Source organism: Paralichthys olivaceus, chromosome 4, assembly GCF_024713975.1.
Source record: "Paralichthys olivaceus isolate ysfri-2021 chromosome 4, ASM2471397v2, whole genome shotgun sequence".
Lineage (NCBI taxonomy): Eukaryota > Metazoa > Chordata > Actinopteri > Pleuronectiformes > Paralichthyidae > Paralichthys > Paralichthys olivaceus.
The window spans coordinates 18,725,033-18,744,939 of record NC_091096.1 but is presented as its reverse complement, the minus strand read 5'-3'; the positions used below and the strand labels follow the sequence as shown (position 1 = coordinate 18,744,939).

Genomic DNA, 19,907 nt, shown 5'->3' with positions numbered 1-19,907 from the left:
TTTGAATGAAGAAATACAGGGACATGAGATTATCCACAGGTATTTTAATTATTTTTCAGCAAATACAATAATTTCAGAGACCATTGTACATTTTGAACATTTTGAAGTCTGTTCTCCAGTATCTCATCAAAGCCATCACAGTCAGAAAAACATGAATGTGGTTGTTTTTATGTAACTCAGCGGGCAGCACGGTGGATCAGTGAAAGGAGCAGCACAGCTCAAGTTGGCTGCCTGAACTAGCTTGCAGGGTTCGCTCCATTAGCGACGGGCAGTCTATACAAAGGGGGAGGAGAGAAGGAGAGAACAGGATTAGACAAAAGGGATCTTTTGTAAAAATAAATATACGATATTATAATTAAAAGGTACAAAAATGGAGGCACTAGTGAGCAGGCTAAGGAGTTACGTGTGTGTGTGTCGAGGCTCTCCAGAACCTTTTTGTAAAAAAACATTCAAATAGCACTTATCGGAGAAAACTGTTGTTTCTTTTATTTATTAACGTTTAGTTAGACATTTCTGCAAACATCTGTGTGAGAAAATGTGACAAAAAAGCAGCAACACCGCCCCAACTTTACTGAGGCCCAGCGCCTCTGGCACATCACCTTGCAGGAGTGTTGACCCAGACATGGCCTCAGTACTAGCCGCGGAAACTTTCAGGCGGAAGTTACTTGCGTGGCTGCGTGAGGACATCGGGTGTATTATCAAGCTGGAGATCAGAGAGATGCTGAAGAAAGAGATGGCGGGGCTCCGAGGAGACATAAACACAGTAAAAACTGAACTGCAATCCTACCAGAGCTCAATTGCTAAAGAGCCACGTCCAAAATGGGGAAGAGCCTGTCGCAGACGATATCGTCACGTTACAACGCGAGGTCAGACAACTCCAGACGCTGTCGGAGTCATTAAAAAATAAATGTGAGGACTTGGAAGCGAGAGCAAGGAGGAATAATATCAGGATTGTGGGAGTTCCAGAGAGGCAGAGCAGCTCCGATTTGTTGTCATATGTTCACTGTTCTGTAACCTGGAAAATGAATATAAATAAAGTTCTCAAAAAAAAAAGGTACAAAAATAGGAGGAGACATCAGGGGAATATGTGCAGTGGGGAGAGGAGGGATCAAACTGCTCAGTTAGATATGTCCCATGGACATGTCATCATGCAGTGGCGAAGGTGCTTCCTGGAGAGAAGTGAAAGAAATTGATCAGGTCTGAGACACTTTATGAAAATACTTTCATGCTACTTCTCAAACTTGTATTGGTTAATACTTTTAACACTATGATCAAACAGGACAAGAAAAAATACGTTTCTGACAAGTTCTGACCTCTTCTAATAGGTTTTAGATAAAAGAAGCTTTTGAACCTTATCGTTTGTTTTTTATGTTTGATATTCATTATTACTAAATGTACAAATAGTCAATGATTAATGCAACTTAATTTCAAAAGTTAGATATATGCAATGTGGCCACTTATCCACATGATTATTAACGTACCCTCAGTCATCTCTGGAGCCTCTTCCTGATCCTTTTCCACTTTTGGCCCTGTACACAAAAACAAACACTTCAGACGTTCCATCTCATATCAGCTGATAAAAACTCCTTGCAGTGGCCGTGTTGCACCATTTAGTGTAATGATGTGAACATGCGTGAGTTGTATGTGAGCAGTGTACATACATCATTTTCCTTTGCTGACCAATCTGGGTAGATGTGGTTGTGAAGCTGCCTCAGCCTCTTTACGTCATGATTATATTTCTCCTGCTTGTCCTCTGACAGCTACCTCCGCTGTGAAGACACAACAACATGCTGTCAGTGCAAACAACACACAACATGTGGCTGACCAGTTCACAAATAGGCATAATCCACACAGATCTGCATGAGTAGACACAAGTCCTGTATTGACACCTCCCGTAGTGAATTTAGATTTGTTCTCTTGTAAAGTGAAAATAAGTAAAATCTCCTTACTATCATGTCAAGAATTATAGTGGAAGGTTTTAGAAGTGTGGTCTCAGACACTGTCTGATGAAGTTTGCATGACACTGAGTCTCAGACCTACAGAGCAAAGACACATACCCTCTTTTCCATGAGGGTGTTGACGGCTACACAGTCAGGAGTTTCAAGCTCCTCCTGGCTCTCACGTTTTCTTTTCCTGTGGAAAAACATGAAAAACACAGAAAGCATGAATTACCAATGTGTAAAACTGTGAGGAAAGAAAAGAATATGAAAGCATCCTAATCAAATAAATATAAATTCATGACAGACAAGGTGACTGTGAACTAGTCAGACAGACTTACTGTGAGTGGCGGTGGTTCATAGGAGAAGGAACTCTGTCTCCTGGAGCCCCGTAAATCACCTTTCCATGGCTACATAAACACAATCAGACACATTAGAAGACAGATACAAACAGAGGCTCAGAGGTTTGTTTGCATTAATGTGTGTGATACTTACAATAATCCAATAGGAGCCAGCCTCACCTCCAGGTGTTTCGTCACTGCTGGCACATTGTTTAACTGGAAACAAGAACAGACACAAAATAAAAGATAAGACAAACTGCATCCTCTGTGTCATCTGTCCCCTTGGTGTCAGGGAGTTAGAACCACAACCTGTTAGTTATAATAGTTTTCATCCAGGATCGTATCACTGTCTCATCCATAAGCAAGTCAGACACTATACTGAGCCTTTATAATCAGTATCAAAGTCCCCGTCTCTTCTCTGCCCATTGAAATACTCCTTATTCACCCAGTAATGAAATGTAACAGAGAACTTTATATTAACCAAAGTAAAAGTAAAGTCACATTATTAAAACCTACTCGCCAATAAGTAAAGTAGGACATTAAAATATTTGAATAAATATATTTGGTCAGAAGTATAAATGCATGTTTATCTGTATGTATATATATATAGTATTTTTATAAATGCGATTTAAATTTTATTTTGGTAAATTATTTGTTTTTATATTTTTCTAATATCTATTTGGTATATATCATAATGCATATATCAATGCTGAACTGGTGCCTTTCTTGTTTTGCACAAGTTAAATCTGGATATATAGATGTGTCATGATGTCAAGAATTATAGTTAGAGAAAGGTTTTAGAAGTGTGGTCATAGACACAGCTGGATGAGGTTTGTGTGACACTGAGAGTCTCAAACCTACAGAGCAAAGACACATACCTTCTTTTCAAATTCGGGGTGAAGGGCTCCACAGTCAGGAGTTTCAAGCTCAGAAACAGCGTTGAGTGCCTGTTCCTTCTTTGAGAGCTTGGAATAAGGCATCTCATCCTCCTGCTGGCTCTCAAGTTTTCTCTTTCTGTGGAAAAACATGAAAGACACAGAAAGCATGAATTACCAATGTGTAAAACTGTGAGGAAAGAAAAGAACATGAAAGCATCTCAATCAAATAAATATAAATTCATGACAGACAAGGTGACTGTGAACTAGTCAGACAGACTTACTGTGAGTGGCGGTGGTTCATAGGAGAAGGAACTCTGTCTCCTGGAGCGCCGTAAATCACCTTTCCATGGCTACATAAACACAATCAGACACATTAGAAGACAGATACAAACAAAGGCTCAGAGGTGTGTGTGTGTGTGTGTTTGCATTAATGTGTGTGATACTTACAATAATCCAATAGGAGCCAGCCTCACCTCCAGGTGTTTCGTCACTGCTGGCACATTGTTTAACTGGAGACAAGAACAGACACAAAATTAGAGATAAGACAAACTGCATCCTCTGTGTCATCTGTCCCCTTGGTGTCAGGGAGTTAGAACCACAACCTGTTAGTTATAATAGTTTTCATCCAGGATCGTATCACTGCCTCATCCATAAGCAAGTCAGACACTATACTGAGCCTTTATAATCAGTATCAAAGTCCCCGTCTCTTCTCTGCCCATTGAAATACTCCTTATTCACCCAGTAATGAAATGTAACAGAGAACTTTATATTAACCAAAGTAAAAGTAAAGTCACATTATTAAAACCTACTCGCCAAAAAGTAAAGTAGGACATTAAAATATTTGAATAAATATATTTGGTCAGAAGTATAAATGCATGTTTATCTGTATGTATATATATATAGTATTTTTATAAATGCGATTTAAATTTTATTTTGGTAAATTATTTGTTTTTATATTTTTCTAATATCTATTTGGTATATATCATAATGCATATATCAATGCTGAACTGGTGTCTTTCTTGTTTTGCACAAGTTAAATCTGGATATATAGATGTGTCATGATGTCAAGAATTATAGTTAGAGAAAGGTTTTAGAAGTGTGGTCATAGACACAGCTGGATGAGGTTTGTGTGACACTGAGAGTCTCAAACCTACAGAGCAAAGACACATACCGTCTTTTCAAATTTGGGGTGAAGGGCTCCACAGTCAGGAGTTTCTGGCTCAGCAACAGCGTTGATTGCCTGTTCCTTCTTTGAGAGCTTGACATACGGCATCTCATCCTCCTGCTGGCTCTCACGTTTTCTCTTTCTGTGGAAAAACATGAAAGACACAGAAAGCATGAATTACCAATGTGTAAAACTGTGAGGAAAGAAAAGAACATGAAAGCATCTCAATCAAATAAATATAAATTCATGACAGACAAGGTGACTGTGAACTAGTCAGACAGACTTACTGTGAGTGGCGGTGGTTCATAGGAGAAGGAACTCTGTCTCCTGGAGCCCCGTAAATCACCTTTCCTTGGCTACATAAACACAATCAGACACATTAGAAGACAGATACAAACAGAGGCTCAGAGGTGTGTGTGTGTGTGTTTGCATTAATGTGTGTGATACTTACAATAATCCAATAGGAGCCAGCCTCACCTCCAGGTGTTTCGTCAGCTCCACTGCTGGCACATTGTTGAACTGGAGACAAGAACAGACACAAAATAAAAGATAAGACAACCTGCATCCTCTGTGTCATCTGTCCCCTTGGTGTCAGGGAGTTAGAACCACAACCTGTTAGTTATAATAGTTTTCATCCAGGATCGTATCACTGTCTCATCCATAAGCAAGTCAGACACTATACTGAGCCTTTATAATCAGTATCAAAGTCCCCGTCTCTTCTCTGCCCATTGAAATACTCCTTATTCACCCAGTAATGAAATGTAACAGAGAACTTTATATTAACCAAAGTAAAAGTAAAGTCACATTATTAAAACCTACTCGCCAATAAATAAAGTAGGACATTAAAATATTTGAATAAATATATTTGGTTAGAAGTATAAATTCATGTCTATCTGTATGTATATATATTTAGTATTTTTATAAATGCGATTTAAATTTTATTTTGGTAAATTATTTGTTTTTATATTTTTCTAATATCTATTTGGTATATATCCTAATGCATATATCAATGCTGAACTGGTGCCTTTCTTGTTTTGCACAAGTTAAATCTGGATATATAGATGTGTCATGATGTCAAGAATTATAGTTAGAGAAAGGTTTTAGAAGTGTGGTCATAGACACAGCTGGATGAGGTTTGTGTGACACTGAGAGTCTCAAACCTACAGAGCAAAGACACATACCTTCTTTTCAAATTTGGGGTGAAGGGCTCCACAGTCAGGAGTTTCTGGCTCAGCAACAGCGCTTAGTGTCTGTTCTGTCTTTGAGAGCTTGACATACGGCATCTCATCCTCCTGCTGGCTCTCACGTTTTCTCTTTCTGTGGAAAAACATGAAAGACACAGAAAGCATGAATTACCAATGTGTAAAACTGTGAGGAAAGAAAAGAACATGAAAGCATCTCAATCAAATAAATATAAATTCATGACAGACAAGTGACTGTGAACTAGTCAGACAGACTTACTGTGAGTGGCGGTGGTTCATAGGAGAAGGAACTCTGTCTCCTGGAGCGCCATAAATCACCTTTCCATGGCTACATAAACACAATCAGACACATTAGAAGACAGATACAAACAGTAGCTCAGAGGTGTGTGTGTGTGTGTGTGTGTGTGTGTGTTTACATTCATGTGTGTGATACTTACAATAATCCAATAGGAGCCAGCCTCACCTCCAGGTGTTTTGTCAGCTTCACTGCTGGCACATTGTTGAACTGGAGACAAGAACAGACACAAAATTAGAGATAAGACAACCTGTTTCCTCTGTGTCATCTGTCCCCTTGGTGTCAGAGAGTTAGAACCACCACCACACATATTTATACCTAACCCAGCCTTGTGTAATCTCTGTCCTGATCTTAATATTGACCTCCTGAACATGATGAACCAAAGATGAATAATATCTGTAACCTGTAGTTGCTCTGTGGTGTTTCCCAGAACTCCTGCCCTCTAAGACTAAAGCACAGCACTATCACTGACACCATTGATTCTTTAATCAACCACAGAAGAAATCAATCATGCACAGTTTTTACAATTTAATGAATGAAGAATTTCTTCGTGCCAAACAGGAGGTTTCTACCAAAGTAAACGTCTCTATACTCAGGCAGGTTCACTACTCTGAGTACTCATGAATTACCCCCTCCTCCATTAATAAGTATCTTTCTTGATACAGGTATTGATAAAGTTCCTCTGAATCTCTCTCTAACCTGTAGTTAGTACCTTACCTGTGTCTGGTTGTGAGGCCCTGCCTGGCTGAACTGTGGGCCTGACTGCAGGACACTTTGCTGCTCCTGAGCAGGGACATTTTGAGGAGGTGGATGGTTGTTTGTGTCCCTTAACAGTTTGTTGAACACCAAGCAGACAATGTCTTGCACCTCTTTGTCATTCTGCTCCTCCTCAGTAAGGTCAAATTCTTCCCTCAGGTTAATAATATTCTGAGATCTGTAACCATCTCTTTCATTGTTGTTCTCCTGTGACATTGACAAGAAACTGGGTTTGAGACACTGCAACAAGCTTACATGCTGATAAATACAAATCAATGATACAATATTATCATGTATTATGAAATAAAACTATACACGAATCTAATACTTTTAATTAGAAGCTGTTTTGTTGTGATACTTTTTCACTGTGGTTTTGCTTCTGTATTAACCATCAGCCAATGAGTTAAATGGAGATATGGACTCTTACTATGATTTACATCCCCTGTCAACATGATTTCTTTGTAACTGTTCTTTCAAATACAAATAAAAAATCTCTTCTATAGTTTTTTGACAGGATCATATCACTGCCTCGTCCATAAGCAACTCATATACTTTACTGGGCCATTATAATAAGTCTCTATACTCAGTCAGGTTCACTACTCTGAGTACTCATGAATTACCCCCTCCTCCATTAATAAGTATCTTTCTTGATACAGGTATTGATAAAGTTCCTCTGAATCTCTCTCTAACCTGTAGTTAGTACCTTACCTGTGTCTGGTTGTGAGGCCCTGCGTGGCTGAACTGTGGTCCTGACTGCAGGACACTTTGCTGCTGGTCGTTCAGTTCAGCATGGGGTTCAGTAGGATGCTGCTCCAAGCTGCGATGTGATTCTATAGGGGGGGTGCCCTCATCAGAGCAACTCCAGCTAAATAAGTCATGCCACTCCTGAGCAGGGACATCTTGAGGAAGTGGACAGGTATTTGTGTCCTTTGACACTTTGTGGACCACTGCCCAGATACTGTCCAACAACTCCTTGTCGTCCATCTCCATCTCCATAATATTCTCAGTTGTGAAGCCGTCCATTTGCTCTGTGTTGCTCTGTGACATTGATGAGAAACTGGGTTTGAGACACTTTTAAAGTGTAAAGCATCAGAGATAAAAACACCAAGTGTAAACTATATCTACTACAATCAAGAAATCAGGGAAATCACATTTCAATGCTCTACATTTACATGATAATAATTATTTTTAACTCAGCATGCAACTAGCTTAAGTGCTGATAAATACATATAACATGCTGATAGATGCATATTATTGATCAAAACATTTCTTTTATTGAGATATTTATAAAGATATTAAGTTTTATTGACAACAATTAGTCGTCAGAAGTGTATGTTTACAGATAAGTGCATCTAAATTATTTTTATTTTATTTTATTTTAATTCAAAACAACACATTAAAAATTTGTTTAAGAAAATGTCAGTGTGAGTATTACCTGTTGGGTTCACTGGTGAATCAGTTCAGACTAATAATATCAATAATTGACGTTCAAGAAAGTCAGTATTTTCAGACTGAAAATGTAGATTTTCTCTCCAGGGTTCTCACTCTGTGGTCCAACTGGTGAAAAGGTCAATGTCACTAATTGCTCTGGACCTATATATACCGACATTAAAGCTTCAGTCTGTTTAGTCCTTTGTTGTTGTCATAGAGACATTAAAATGTGCATCATCAAACAACACAATGTATCTCTTTTGTTTTGTTTTGATCAAAGGTATTCATAGAGACTAACTGCAATTCCATCAGCTGACCCTAGGTGGCAGCAGTACGCTTCTTGGAGCCTGGTCTCCTCGAAACAATACATGTCACGAAGAAGAGTTGGTCGCGCTGTGATTGGACGGTGTGTTGTTCGGTTTCAGACATGGACGACACCGGAGAAGACGGGACCCAGGGTGGAGCATATTTTCACAAAGAAAGAATAAAATACAGCCCCGAGGATGAGGCCAAGCTGGAGAGGCAGCATTTCTGGAGAATAATCGATGCTTTTAAATTTTACAGGTAAAATAAAAATGAGGTTTCGAAGTAAAGGAATAAAGGAGACAGGCGACAGTAATAAACGATGTCGTTAGCGAGGATGTAACTGGGTTTTAAGGGAAGCAGCTAACTGTGACAATTAACATTTATTCAAGCGCTAGTCGGTGTTTCCCACCAGCTCTTATTGAACCAGGTTAATACACATTAATGTGATAATGCTCTGACTTCTCATCCACTCATGTCTCCACTTCTAATCCAGCAAACGGACGAGTGGAATATATGAATTAGAAATCTCACTTAAAGACAATAAAACAGAGTAAACTGAGTAGTAACCATTTGGACCAAAGGGCCAGACCCACACTGTATCTATAGATAGTTCAGATCAGGTCTAACACTTATTTTTCCCTATGTGTAAATGGTTGTGTCCCCTCTCTCTGGGTCAACGTGACTTGAAAACGCTTGTGAACTTCTTCTGCTGTCCCCTGTGTTTCTTCCCATCAGGGCCCACATGCAGGAGCGGGTCAAGCGGGCTGAGCGCCAGTTTCTGAGCATACCGCAGCACCACCAGAATTTGCTGCCATGTGTCTTGTCCAATCTGGCCCGAATCAACCAGTGTGTGGACCACAACCAGGAGGTGCTGCAGGACATCATTCACAACAGCCTCGACATGTTTGAGAACATTGGATATGGCGAGAGGGTGAGGCTTGACAAAACCGGGCTACATACCGTCACTAATTGTCAGTTCACAAAGGAGGAAGGAAGCATGAAGTGCTGTGTTCTTTATTGAGGCAGGGACTAGGGATGTACATTTAGAACATTTGTTTAATCCAATAAAAGATGCTCATTAACCGATTATTAAACATTAACTGATGAGATTAAAATGTTACATAATGGCCAAGTGTTTGACCCATTAAAAATACCAATGCTACATTTTTTAACAAGGGTTTAATTATTACATACAAACAGCAGCACAAACAGTTGAAAAGGAAGATTCACTCATCATCACAGTCAGGAGAAATCCAGTCGCATCGGTGGTTTGCTGGACTGTTAAAACATCCACAGTTCCAAGCTTTTAGCATCTTCCTGGCAGATGTCGACATAACTTCTTTAGCTGTGGCTGGGTTAGCCACAGCCATGATGGCCGTGCAGTCACTCCGGTGGGCATGAGAGTAAACTGCCTGCATGTTCAGTTGGCTATCACAATAATCAACCCTCATTCCAGGCCAGTTCTACTCAGTCCTCAGCAAACAGCCTCCCTACTGTTTTTTATTCAGAAATAGCAACATGTCCACATGCTGTTGGGTGAGTCTGGTGTGGAGGCTGTTAACTGAGACCCATGGTGGAGAATACCTGCTCAGATGATGCTGATGTCCAAGGATTTTTTAACACATTAACCAATAGTGTTGATTGGTCAAAATGCTTATAGTCGTTTAACAGTTAAATGGTTAATGACGAACATACCTAAGAGGGACCTCTGCCTACCACCTTTATTTAGACCCTGATGAGGGCTGAGAGTCAACATGTGTTTGTCTGTTTTTTTGCCTGTATACACAAGGAATAAATTATTGTTTAATAATATTATTTCATGGTTCTTTTTTGCCTTGATTGTCTCAAATATTTGTTATTGTGTAGCGAAATGTCTGTGATGTTGTTTTTAGTTATTCTTTATTATTATTCAGCAGGATCCGAGGAAGATTCGGCCATCTACTACATTTGACATGGACAAGCTTAAGTCCACCATAAAGCAGTTTGTCAGAGACTGGAGTGAGGAAGGCCAGGCTGAGAGAGACTCCTGCTACCGACCTATCATCCAAGAGATCCAAAGACTCTTCCCAAGTGACCAATAGTAGGAAACGTGCATGCGCCCTTACAGACATATGCATGCCAAAAATAGAGATGCTTCATATAGCTAAGTAAACACAGAATAGAACAAGCTGAAATAAATGTTTTCATAATGATACACACAGCTTTTCAATGTGCTATGTTTTCAAAGCAGCTTGTAGTAATTCTGATCATGTGACTTCCTCAGCATTTTCCATGTGATATGTGCATTTTGTACATTTTATTATGTCAGTGATGTGTCTAAGGTGAGCGTACTGATTCCGGGTGCTGGGCTCGGACGTCTTGCCTGGGAGATTGCTAGCCTGGGTTATATATGCCAGGGCAACGAATGGAGCCTCTTCATGCTCTTCTCCTCAAACTTTGTTCTCAATAGGTAACTCAGACACTAACACTCCTGTAACTCTCAACTATGTATATGCCATCCGATGTATACGTTCATGGAGGATGATTCTTTGCTTACTTGAGGTGTAGTTATGTCAGTATTCTTTAAAGGTTTGGTGTGTAGAATTTTTTGAAATCTAGTGGTGAAGTTGCATGTTGCAGCTGAATACCCCTCACCTCACCCTCCCCTTCCAAACATGAAAGAGAACCTGTGGAAACCTTCAGTCATAAAAACTCAAAAGGTTTTAGTTTGTCCAGTTTGGACTACTGAAAAAAAAAAAAGGCGGCCGCAGTAGAGAGGTCCCACTCCTGATGTAAATATAAAGATTTGGTATATAGAAAGGACCAATTCTATTGCAAAGAAAACAGTTTGTACAACTTAGATGAAACACACTAGTGAAAACATCACTAGGATTATTTTATATTCAATTTCAGCCATTAGATACCTTTCATCTAAATCTTACACACTGAACCTTAAAGCATTTGTGATAAGGCACAACAAAAGTCTAATTCATATACAATTGTTTGGTGCTACTCTGCAGAATACTACTTATATCCACCTATCCTCATATATTTGGACTACTCCATTCAGGTGTGAAGAGTTGAACACTCTGACCCTGTACCCTTGGATACACCAGTTCAGCAACAACAAGAAATCCTCAGACCAAACACGACCAATCAGATTTCCTGATGTCAACCCTCAGAGCTTACCACTAACTGCAGACTTCTCCATGGTAGCTGGGGACTTTGTGGAGGTCTACACTGACACAGGTATTTAATACTGTTGGTATTCCACCTTCAACATTGTAACATGCAGTCACATTTCACGAACCTTTTGAAGAGAATGTGCCTGCAAGCACTTCGGGCAACTTTGTGCATTTGTCAGCATCTCTGGAAATTGAAAGTGTCCTCTCAGGTAGAGCTAACATCCAGACTGTATTTTTTATACATCCACAGAAAGCCCGATAAAACAAATTAACTTGATGTCTTTAAAAATTACAATATTAAAAAAGGGAGTAAGTTGTTTGGGCTTTAATAATATTAAACATAATGGTAGATGTTTACATACTTTAATTAATGACATTATACAATATTATACTATCTACTACATTGAATAAATAATAGGGGACTGCTCTGTCTGTTTGAATTTTATTTTCTAAAAGCACATACTGTGATGAAGTTCATTGGTAAATTACGCACCCCAGTCATATTATGTAAAGATAATCATGTTTGATTGTCCATTTCTGTCAGATTCCTGGGACTGTGTAGCTACCTGTTTCTTTATTGACACTGCTCATAATGTCATTGAGTATGTGGAGACCATCTGGAAGATTCTGAAGCCTGGTGGAGTCTGGATCAACCTGGGTAAGACGCTTTGTGTAAAACAGTTGCATGTGAACTCTCCTGGGGAACAAAATGCTTTCCAAGTCACTAACCTGGTGATGAAAAAAACCCCATCATCAAATTGTACATTTGCTCTGACATGCATCGTCAGCTGTATGACTTTATTTAGAGGTGTGTGCATGTCCAAATCATTTCCAATGAATCAAATTTACTTCAGAGATGGTTGCGTTTCATAGCAAAGTGTCTGAATACTTGTGTCAATGTGGTATTTCAGTTTTTTCCCTTTTTATTTCATCTTTGCACAGAATTATTATGAGGTTTTGGGTATAGATAGATAAGAGGAAAATATAATAATGTGAAAATAGTTACAGTCGATTTGCTTCAAAGAAGGCAAAGCTGTATGAATCAGGCTCATGACTAGAGCCTGACTAATGTGGATTTTTGGGGGCTGAACTGATATTATGCCGAACTTATATTAGCAACTAAATAATGTCTATATCAACTGATATATACATTTAAATAAACTGGCAATTATCCCCTTTTGACAAAGACATAAACAGCAATCCTGATACATCTGTGAAAGTCTTATATTGGCTGAATTTTATCGGTTGCTCTTTACTCATGGAAATGTCTGAGCTACCTTTTTTTTTTTTCAAGTTTAAGTGTTTCTAATGTTTCTACAGGTCCGTTGCTGTATCACTTTGAGAACATGGCCAATGAGCTCTCAGTTGAACTTAGCTATGAAGACATAAGAACAGCCATGGTTAAATTTGGCTTTCACATTGAGGTAAACCAGAGACTTCAATTACTTTTCATGGTTTAATATTATAAGCTATAACATAGCTTCAGTTATGTTGTTCCAGTAATAAAACAGTATTTATGTTTCTCCTGATAGGTGGAGAAGGAGTCAATGCAGACCACCTACACCGAAAATGACCGCTCTATGCTGAGATACGTTTACGACTGTGTTTTCTTTGTGGCACGAAAACCTGTAGACATATATTTTGACTGTCAAGAGGACGACCAACAACAGATTTCCCCACCGGCGGCTAAGTCACCTCGGCGAGAGGGCACCGACAGCCTGACGTGACAAGAAATCCTTTGTCAAAAACAGTGAACACAGAGGAGCACAACCATCGACTGAAGAGATTAGACTGACAAACTGAAATAGACGATGGAAACAGAAAAAAACAGAGGACATAAATGTTCTTTTTTGTTTTATTAAGTCTCAATACTGTACATTTCTTTGAGAACAGCCAGTCAATCATGAAGAGTGTTTCTTTTAACCATAATGAACTCCAGCCTTCATTGACTTCCGCTGCCTGTTTGTATGTACTTGTGTGAGAGAGAGAGATAATGGAGATTATGATTTGAACATTTGAAAATCTATTTATTTTTCAAATATGGTGCCAATACATGTTACTTCATCTACTCATTTGCATTGATCATCAGATGTTTCCATTTTTTCAGGTATTAGCTGTTTTAAAGTTGGAGATGATTTTCATTGACTTTCTTATCACACTTTGGAATAAAGCCAAACATTTTAAAAAATATCGGTCTATATTTACTGTATCACATTTGATATCATTTTAACGGGAACATAATCCCAAAACTCAACTCTTTGGGAGCTTAAAATTGATTTTTAAAATCCTGGATGTGTCTACAGATCTGGATCTACCGAGTTCTTTGTTGGGTCAAGTCTCGTCCCTCCACAGAATTTCATAGCAATTGGCTGAGTAGTAATAAATAAACACAGATAAAAACACAACCTACATGGCAGAGGTTAAAATTACTTCACAATTATAACACCTGGATACTAGTTTTTCGCAAAATGTTCTTTGCTTAACATTTACCTAAAATATCACCATATCGAAAATAAAATCACAATGTTTAACATTTAAGTAATTTCTTTGTGACTATGTTTACTAGTCACAAAGAAATTACTTAGTTAAAATAAACATAAGATAAAGTAATCACATTTGCAATGTTAATATATAAGAGTCAAAAATGGACATCAGTAATAAGTAACATGCAATAGCTTACCTATATATTAAGTTTAAGTGTAAGAAAGTAGAAAAGATTTAGAAAAATCTAAATGGAATAAATACTTATATATACAGTGTAAAGTAAACTCACTGTTATTGTAAGTCGCTTTGGAATAAAAGCATCAGCTAAATGAAATGTAAGGTAATGTGAAATATGTACAGTGAATGGAATGCACATGAACCACACTGCACAGACACAATGAACAACGCACATTTAAGAAAGTTAAACCAGAATTAAAGTGCAGTCCACATTAATGCTGCTTGTTAGGTCTAATCTAATAACCTGTCACCTTGTCCCACCACCATGTTCTCTGTAACGGGGGGAGGAAGTGATGACTTCTGCACTTCTGGAGGACCATGTGAATTCACCCGCCACCGGAAGCGTTGGACGCTCTGGGCGGCGACAGACACCGGTGCTCTCCTCTGATTGGTTACATAATAATTGTACTTCCGGTTCTCAGTGTTTTGCGGCCGAACCGTGAACAACACATGACGTCGAACAATACGCAGTGAGGAGCAGGTAGCGATGGCGGCCCAGTAGCACGTGTTGTAGTGTTAGTGCTGTACACCAGAGCTGTAAGTCATGGCGAAGAGACGCGCCGAGGAGCCGCTGCTGCTGCTGCACGACCTTCCCTCCAAAACGCTCCCCCGCTCCCTCCTCAGTGTGGACCTGCAGCTGGAGACAGACCCTCCGGCAGCCCGGCCTGTGAGCCGCAGCCCCCCGGCCCTGCTGGCTGTGCTGGGCAGCCGCTGCAGGAAGAGGCCGCACTGCCCCGAGGAGCCGGAGCAGAAACCAGAAGGAGCAGGTGTGTGCACCAGGAAGCACGAGGCTGATGTTGTGACGGTGCAGACTTCTGGAAGTTTCCAGGAGCCTCACAGCTGCGGTTCACCTGCAAACCACAAGAAACGACCTCGAGAAGAATGCCAGACCTCTCCTCCTGGAGCTCCTGATAGAGTAAGTTTCCAACAATGTAGAAGAATCTGCACATTCCTGTCTGCAGCCCAGAGAAGGAGGTGGCACTGAATGTGCACTAGGTGTCACTCTTTACCCAGAGTAGAACCTATCCTTGTCAGGGCTGTGAGATGAAATCAATAATTATCACAAACTAATTTTTATCAGGTATCAAGGTTCAATGGACATCAACATACTGCTCATTTATTGTGCAATCACAGTGAGGAGGTATAACAAATCAATCAGACTTTATTTATATAGCACTTATCATACAAACAAAATGTCAGTGTTTCACATCAAAACAACCTCCTCTCAAATACACACACACACACACACACACACACACACCCACACACACCCTAAGCAAGGTCTTGATGGAGAACTAGGAAATAAAAAAGTAAAAACAGGAACTGAGGAAGAAAGTATCTAAAGTAATTAAATGCGTGTTGTGTTCTTGTTAAAAATTAAACCAAATGTGACACAGTAAAACTAAGCACAGTCATTTTTTACGTTTTTTTTAACAATATTTGACTTGATTCCAAAGTGTGATTCAAAACATCAAAATCAACTCCAACTTTAAAACAGCTTATTCCTGACAAGCTGATGGAAATTGACATTTTCGGAGACAAATAATAAGTAGGAAAAATTATTGGCTCTATTGTATAATAAATAGATTTTAATCGTTCAAATCACATTATCACCTATCTCTCTTTCTCTCTCCCTAGCCCCAACTATCTTTTTAAAAAGCTCACTCAGTGGCTTCTGTATTGTCTGGATTTATTTTATCTCACCCGGGGCAGTCAGTCTTGAATGTTGCTGTTATCTTCTTTTGGACGTGTCTCAATCCTTTGCTTCCTATTCGCTCTTAGGTTGCAGATATAGACACAAACACTGAAGACTGCGCGTACAACTCCTTCCAGTTCTGGAGACCCCCCTTACCCGAACTCGACCTCTCACTGCTGGAAGATTACAACAGCCATCCCCAAACGGAACAGAGGTCAAAGGTCAAAGACCGTTCCTCTGATGCCATGGAGACGTGAGGTTGCTTACACCAGCAGGCCAACGTGATGATGAAAACATGATGCTCACTCTCCAGTAGGTTAGTAGGTTGCCAGAATTGCATCCAGGTGAGATGCGACAACCTGACTGTCCAACGAGCCCTGTCGGACTGATACATGGGCTGTAGAAGTGAGAGAATCCAGAGAACGGATACCTCCCCAAACTATTACACCTGTTCATATATATATTAGCTCTCTACATATGCCTGAATTTTTTTTTATAAACATCTCTACATTATTTCTTGAGAAATTCACAAAATCTTTAAGTATCTCACAATGTTAAAGAAGTAAAAACAAAAAAAATCCTGGATCCGCTCCCTCCACTCCAAAGGTTAATGTTTTTCCTTGGTCAGTACTCCATCCTTCCTCCAGGTTTCAATAAAATCAGTTCAGTAGTTTTTTGTAATTTTGCACAATGAAAACATAATTTCTTTGGCGGAGGCAACAATGATGCTTATTCATCCATCATTCAATTATATGTATTAACAGTGACAGGAACCTTTTTGTTCTATGCTGAATCCTGACAAACCTGCAGCAGTATTTTATACAAACAGTTCTTAAAGCAGTTTGTTGTAACACATTATGTGACTATGTTGTGGGAAAGATACATTTTAAATTCAACTCACAGAGGGCTTTAACATATGCTGTATTAGCAGGTTTTTTTTAATTTACGTGTTACTCATATCATCTTACTCATCTTATTGCCATCAGTCCTGATTGTCTCTTTCAGCTGTGATTTTGGCAATAAATGCAGTTTTCTATACATGTGTGGTTTCATGTTTTCTTACTTTAAATGTTTCATCAGTTAATCTGTCAGGGGCCGAAAGCAGTGGATAAACAGAGTTAGGCGTCCTTGATCGAAATATATTCTTTTATGAGAAGCTACAAAATCTGAACTTAACATGGTAGAAAATAGCACATATTGTACAGTAGATTATAAAATAAGTATACAGCACTTTTCAAAGTTACAAAGTGCTTAACAAGATTTTAACATAAGAACATATGGACTTAATTAAGTCAAGCAAATAAAACCAAGAATACATGAAATGATACTGAAGATAACTGCTAAATAATTATCAACAAATGGGACATGCTTGCAATAGGACTGTTCTATCATCAATCAAAGGCTTTCATAGAGAGCTATGTCCACAGAAGGGATTTGAAAGATCAGATCGTCTGGCAGAGCTGACCACAAAAGCCATTGTAACAGTATGCACAGGTAAAAATTGAACAGTAACACAGCAGTCTGCTGTAAAAATATTGATTTTGCTTTGCAAGTATAATTGTGTTCTGTAAAAGAAAGATTCCTTCTCTAACCTGATGTGGTCCAGCTGTTCATACAGAGGACTCAATGCCATAACAAGCCATTAGCAGAAGTTGGATATAACAAGTTATTTAGTTTCTGTACTTAGGTACATTTTTATATAAACTCAGCAAAAAAAGAAACGTCCCTTTTTCAGGACTGTGTATTTCAACAATAATGTTGTAAAAACCCAAATAACTTTACAGATCTTCATTGTAAAGGGTTCAAACAATGTTTTCCATGCATGTTCAATTAACCATAATCAATGAATTAACATGCACCTGTGGAATGGTCGTTAAGACCTTAACAGCTTACAGAGAGTAGGGATTTAAGGTCACAGTTCTAAAAACGCAGGACACTAAAGAGACTTGTCTACCGACTGTGAAAAACACCCAGAGACAAATGCCCAGGGTCCCTGCTCATCTGCGTGAACGTGCATTAGGCATGCTGCAGGGAGGCATGAGGACTGCTGATGTGGCCAGGGCAATAAATTGCCATGTCCGCACTGTGAGACGTCTAAGACAGCGCTACAGGGAGACAGGAAGGACAGCTGATCATCCTCGCAGTGGAAGACCACGTGTAACAACACCTGCACAGGATCGGTACATCCGAATATCACACCTGCGTGACAGGTACAGGATGGCCACAACAACTGCACGAGTCACACCAGGGACACACAATCCCTCCATCAGTGCTCAGACTGTCCGCAATAGGCTGAGAGAGGCTGGACTGAGGGCTTGTAGGCCTGTTGTAAGGCAGGTCCTTAGACATCACCAGCAACAACGCCGCCTATGGGCACAAACCCACCTTCGCTGGACCAGACAGGAGTGGCAAAAAGTGCTCTTCACTGATGAGTCACGGTTTTGCAGGGTGAGGGCTAGGGCCATTCCCCCCAGAAATGTCCAGGAACTTGCAAGTGCCTTGGTGGAAGAGTGGGGTAACATCTCACAGCAAGAACTGACAAATCTTGTCCAGTCCATGAGGAGGAGATGCACTGCAGTACTTCAAGCAGCTGGTGGCCACACCAGATACTGACTGGTACTTTTGATTTTGAGCCTCCCTTCATTCAGGGACACATTATTCTATTTCTGTTAGTCACATGTCTGTGAAACATTTTTAGTTTATGCCTTAAGGTGTTGACTCTTTTAGTGTTCATACAAATATTTACACACATTAAGTTTACTGAAAGTAAAAACTGTTGAAAGTCAGAGGACGTTTCTTTTTTTGCTGAGTATATATGTTTAGTAAGTGGATTTATTTTCAGTTAGTTTTCTACATATATCAGCAAATATCAAATACTTCACTATATTTTACACTATACACCTCCTCGTCTTCATTCTTAAATAAAATGACCCAGTCTGTATTACTGTAGAACAGAAAACATACAGAAGCTACAGCTAATGACTGAGCAGGAGTATACGCTTAAACAACTTTACTTTTGTTAAAGTACTTGAGTACTTCCTCCACCACTGGTCTCGGGTGTGTAGCTGCTGAACTAAAGGTTGGATGAGTGTATGTAAAGTGTCCAGACAGACACAGTGTGAAACATGTTGTGAGGAGGAGGAGGAGGTGGTGAACTCCTCCATGCTTCTTGCTTAGAAACACTCTCCCTGCACTTTGGACCAGAGGCTGATAAAGGAGCAGCCAGAGCTCGTCAGAGGAGTAAAGATGAGGAGGTGGGCTCTGCCTCAAGATCTCTGTCAACTCATTCCATATTAAAAGTGTTGGACTCCGGCGGGCAGCCATGGTAAGTTCTTCACGTTATTTACAACGATTCTATGTAGAGAACAGACAGAGTGTGTAATGAAGCTCAGCTATTAATGACTGTTTGAAAAGGTCAAGCTATTAGTTCACTTATTAGCTGTCGTTAGCTAATAGCTAATGTCAGCAAACTTTCAGTGTTAGCTAAAACATGTAGCCACAACAGGTCTACTGGGCTGTGAGTTGAATTTGTCTCTGGCTGCACTTCAGACATGTAATATACAGTTTATACAGCTGGTCATATTTAAACAGAGCAGGAGTCAATTCAAAGAGGTCATTTAGCTGTACTTTAATTTATTTAGGGTTATTAATTTCAATAATTTACCATGGCTAGCTGAGGGAAAGTTACAGACACAGCAACTTTTACTCCTCATTCTCATTTTGTAAAACTTCTGATGTTTTACATATTTAACTTTTTAATTCTAATGATGATCTCTTAAAAGTCAAGAAAAAAGATTATTTAGGAGATTATTATCATATATATATCACAAACCCCTGTTAAGTTGATCATGAATGGTTACATGGAAGAACAGAACATTGTGTGATATACAATGCAATATTTTGTCCAAATAATTATAAAGACTGTTAGTACATGTAAAATTAAGAAATTATATTATTAGCATCGTCCTGTTTATATTGCCATCAATCTGCATTATTAACTATATATGTGAAATTA

General features: G+C 39.3%; 4 protein-coding genes and 1 pseudogene across 12 annotated transcripts in view; 4 read left to right on the top strand and 1 right to left on the bottom strand.

The window, feature by feature from the left end:
* Window positions 1-24: 24 nt before the first annotated feature.
* Window positions 25-8,167, bottom strand: LOC109641096 (uncharacterized). Of its 8 annotated transcripts, XM_069524067.1 has the most exons (19): window positions 8,010-8,143; window positions 7,283-7,645; window positions 6,536-6,781; window positions 5,961-6,028; window positions 5,783-5,851; window positions 5,503-5,638; window positions 4,773-4,840; window positions 4,609-4,677; window positions 4,328-4,463; window positions 3,604-3,665; window positions 3,438-3,506; window positions 3,157-3,292; window positions 2,433-2,494; window positions 2,279-2,347; window positions 1,950-2,133; window positions 1,662-1,769; window positions 1,482-1,529; window positions 600-1,169; window positions 25-273 (listed from the first exon to the last, which is right to left on the bottom strand). In XM_069524067.1, the coding sequence occupies exons 2-15, from the start codon at window positions 7,619-7,621 to the stop codon at window positions 2,037-2,039; spliced, it is 1,626 nt and encodes a 541-aa protein (XP_069380168.1). In that variant the 5' UTR covers window positions 7,622-7,645; window positions 8,010-8,143; the 3' UTR covers window positions 25-273; window positions 600-1,169; window positions 1,482-1,529; window positions 1,662-1,769; window positions 1,950-2,036. The 8 variants fall into 8 exon arrangements, with proteins under 8 accessions (XP_069380168.1, XP_069380170.1, XP_069380167.1 ...); XM_069524069.1 differs by lacking the exon at window positions 25-273 and having other exon boundaries at window positions 475-1,169; window positions 7,283-7,612; window positions 8,010-8,167; XM_069524066.1 differs by lacking the exon at window positions 25-273 and having other exon boundaries at window positions 475-1,169.
* Window positions 8,168-8,307: 140 nt separating this feature from the next.
* Window positions 8,308-13,663, top strand: carnmt1 (carnosine N-methyltransferase 1). 2 transcript variants are annotated; one of them, XM_020093607.2, is made up of 8 exons: window positions 8,308-8,569; window positions 9,047-9,242; window positions 10,225-10,391; window positions 10,620-10,760; window positions 11,361-11,539; window positions 12,020-12,133; window positions 12,796-12,899; window positions 13,008-13,663. In XM_020093607.2, the coding sequence occupies exons 1-8, from the start codon at window positions 8,433-8,435 to the stop codon at window positions 13,200-13,202; spliced, it is 1,233 nt and encodes a 410-aa protein (XP_019949166.1). In that variant the 5' UTR covers window positions 8,308-8,432; the 3' UTR covers window positions 13,203-13,663. The 2 variants fall into 2 exon arrangements, with proteins under 2 accessions (XP_019949166.1, XP_019949167.1); XM_020093608.2 differs by having other exon boundaries at window positions 8,309-8,569; window positions 10,228-10,391.
* Window positions 13,664-14,597: 934 nt separating this feature from the next.
* On the top strand, window positions 14,598-16,930 carry LOC109633592 (uncharacterized protein C9orf40 homolog). The gene is made up of 2 exons (XM_020093587.2): window positions 14,598-15,112; window positions 15,979-16,930. Exons 1-2 carry the CDS (start codon window positions 14,741-14,743, stop codon window positions 16,147-16,149), a joined length of 543 nt encoding a protein of 180 aa, XP_019949146.1. The 5' UTR covers window positions 14,598-14,740; the 3' UTR covers window positions 16,150-16,930.
* A 139-nt stretch (window positions 16,931-17,069) lies between these two features.
* On the top strand, window positions 17,070-18,895 carry LOC138407500 (uncharacterized; annotated as a pseudogene).
* Window positions 18,896-19,023: 128 nt separating this feature from the next.
* trpm6 (transient receptor potential cation channel, subfamily M, member 6) overlaps window positions 19,024-19,907 on the top strand; it is a 92,094-nt gene continuing 91,210 nt past the window's right edge. Inside the window, exon 1 of the mRNA XM_069524061.1 lies at window positions 19,024-19,217. Coding sequence (XP_069380162.1) covers window positions 19,215-19,217 — 3 coding nt within the window. The 5' untranslated portion in view covers window positions 19,024-19,214. The remainder of the gene's footprint in view (window positions 19,218-19,907) is intronic.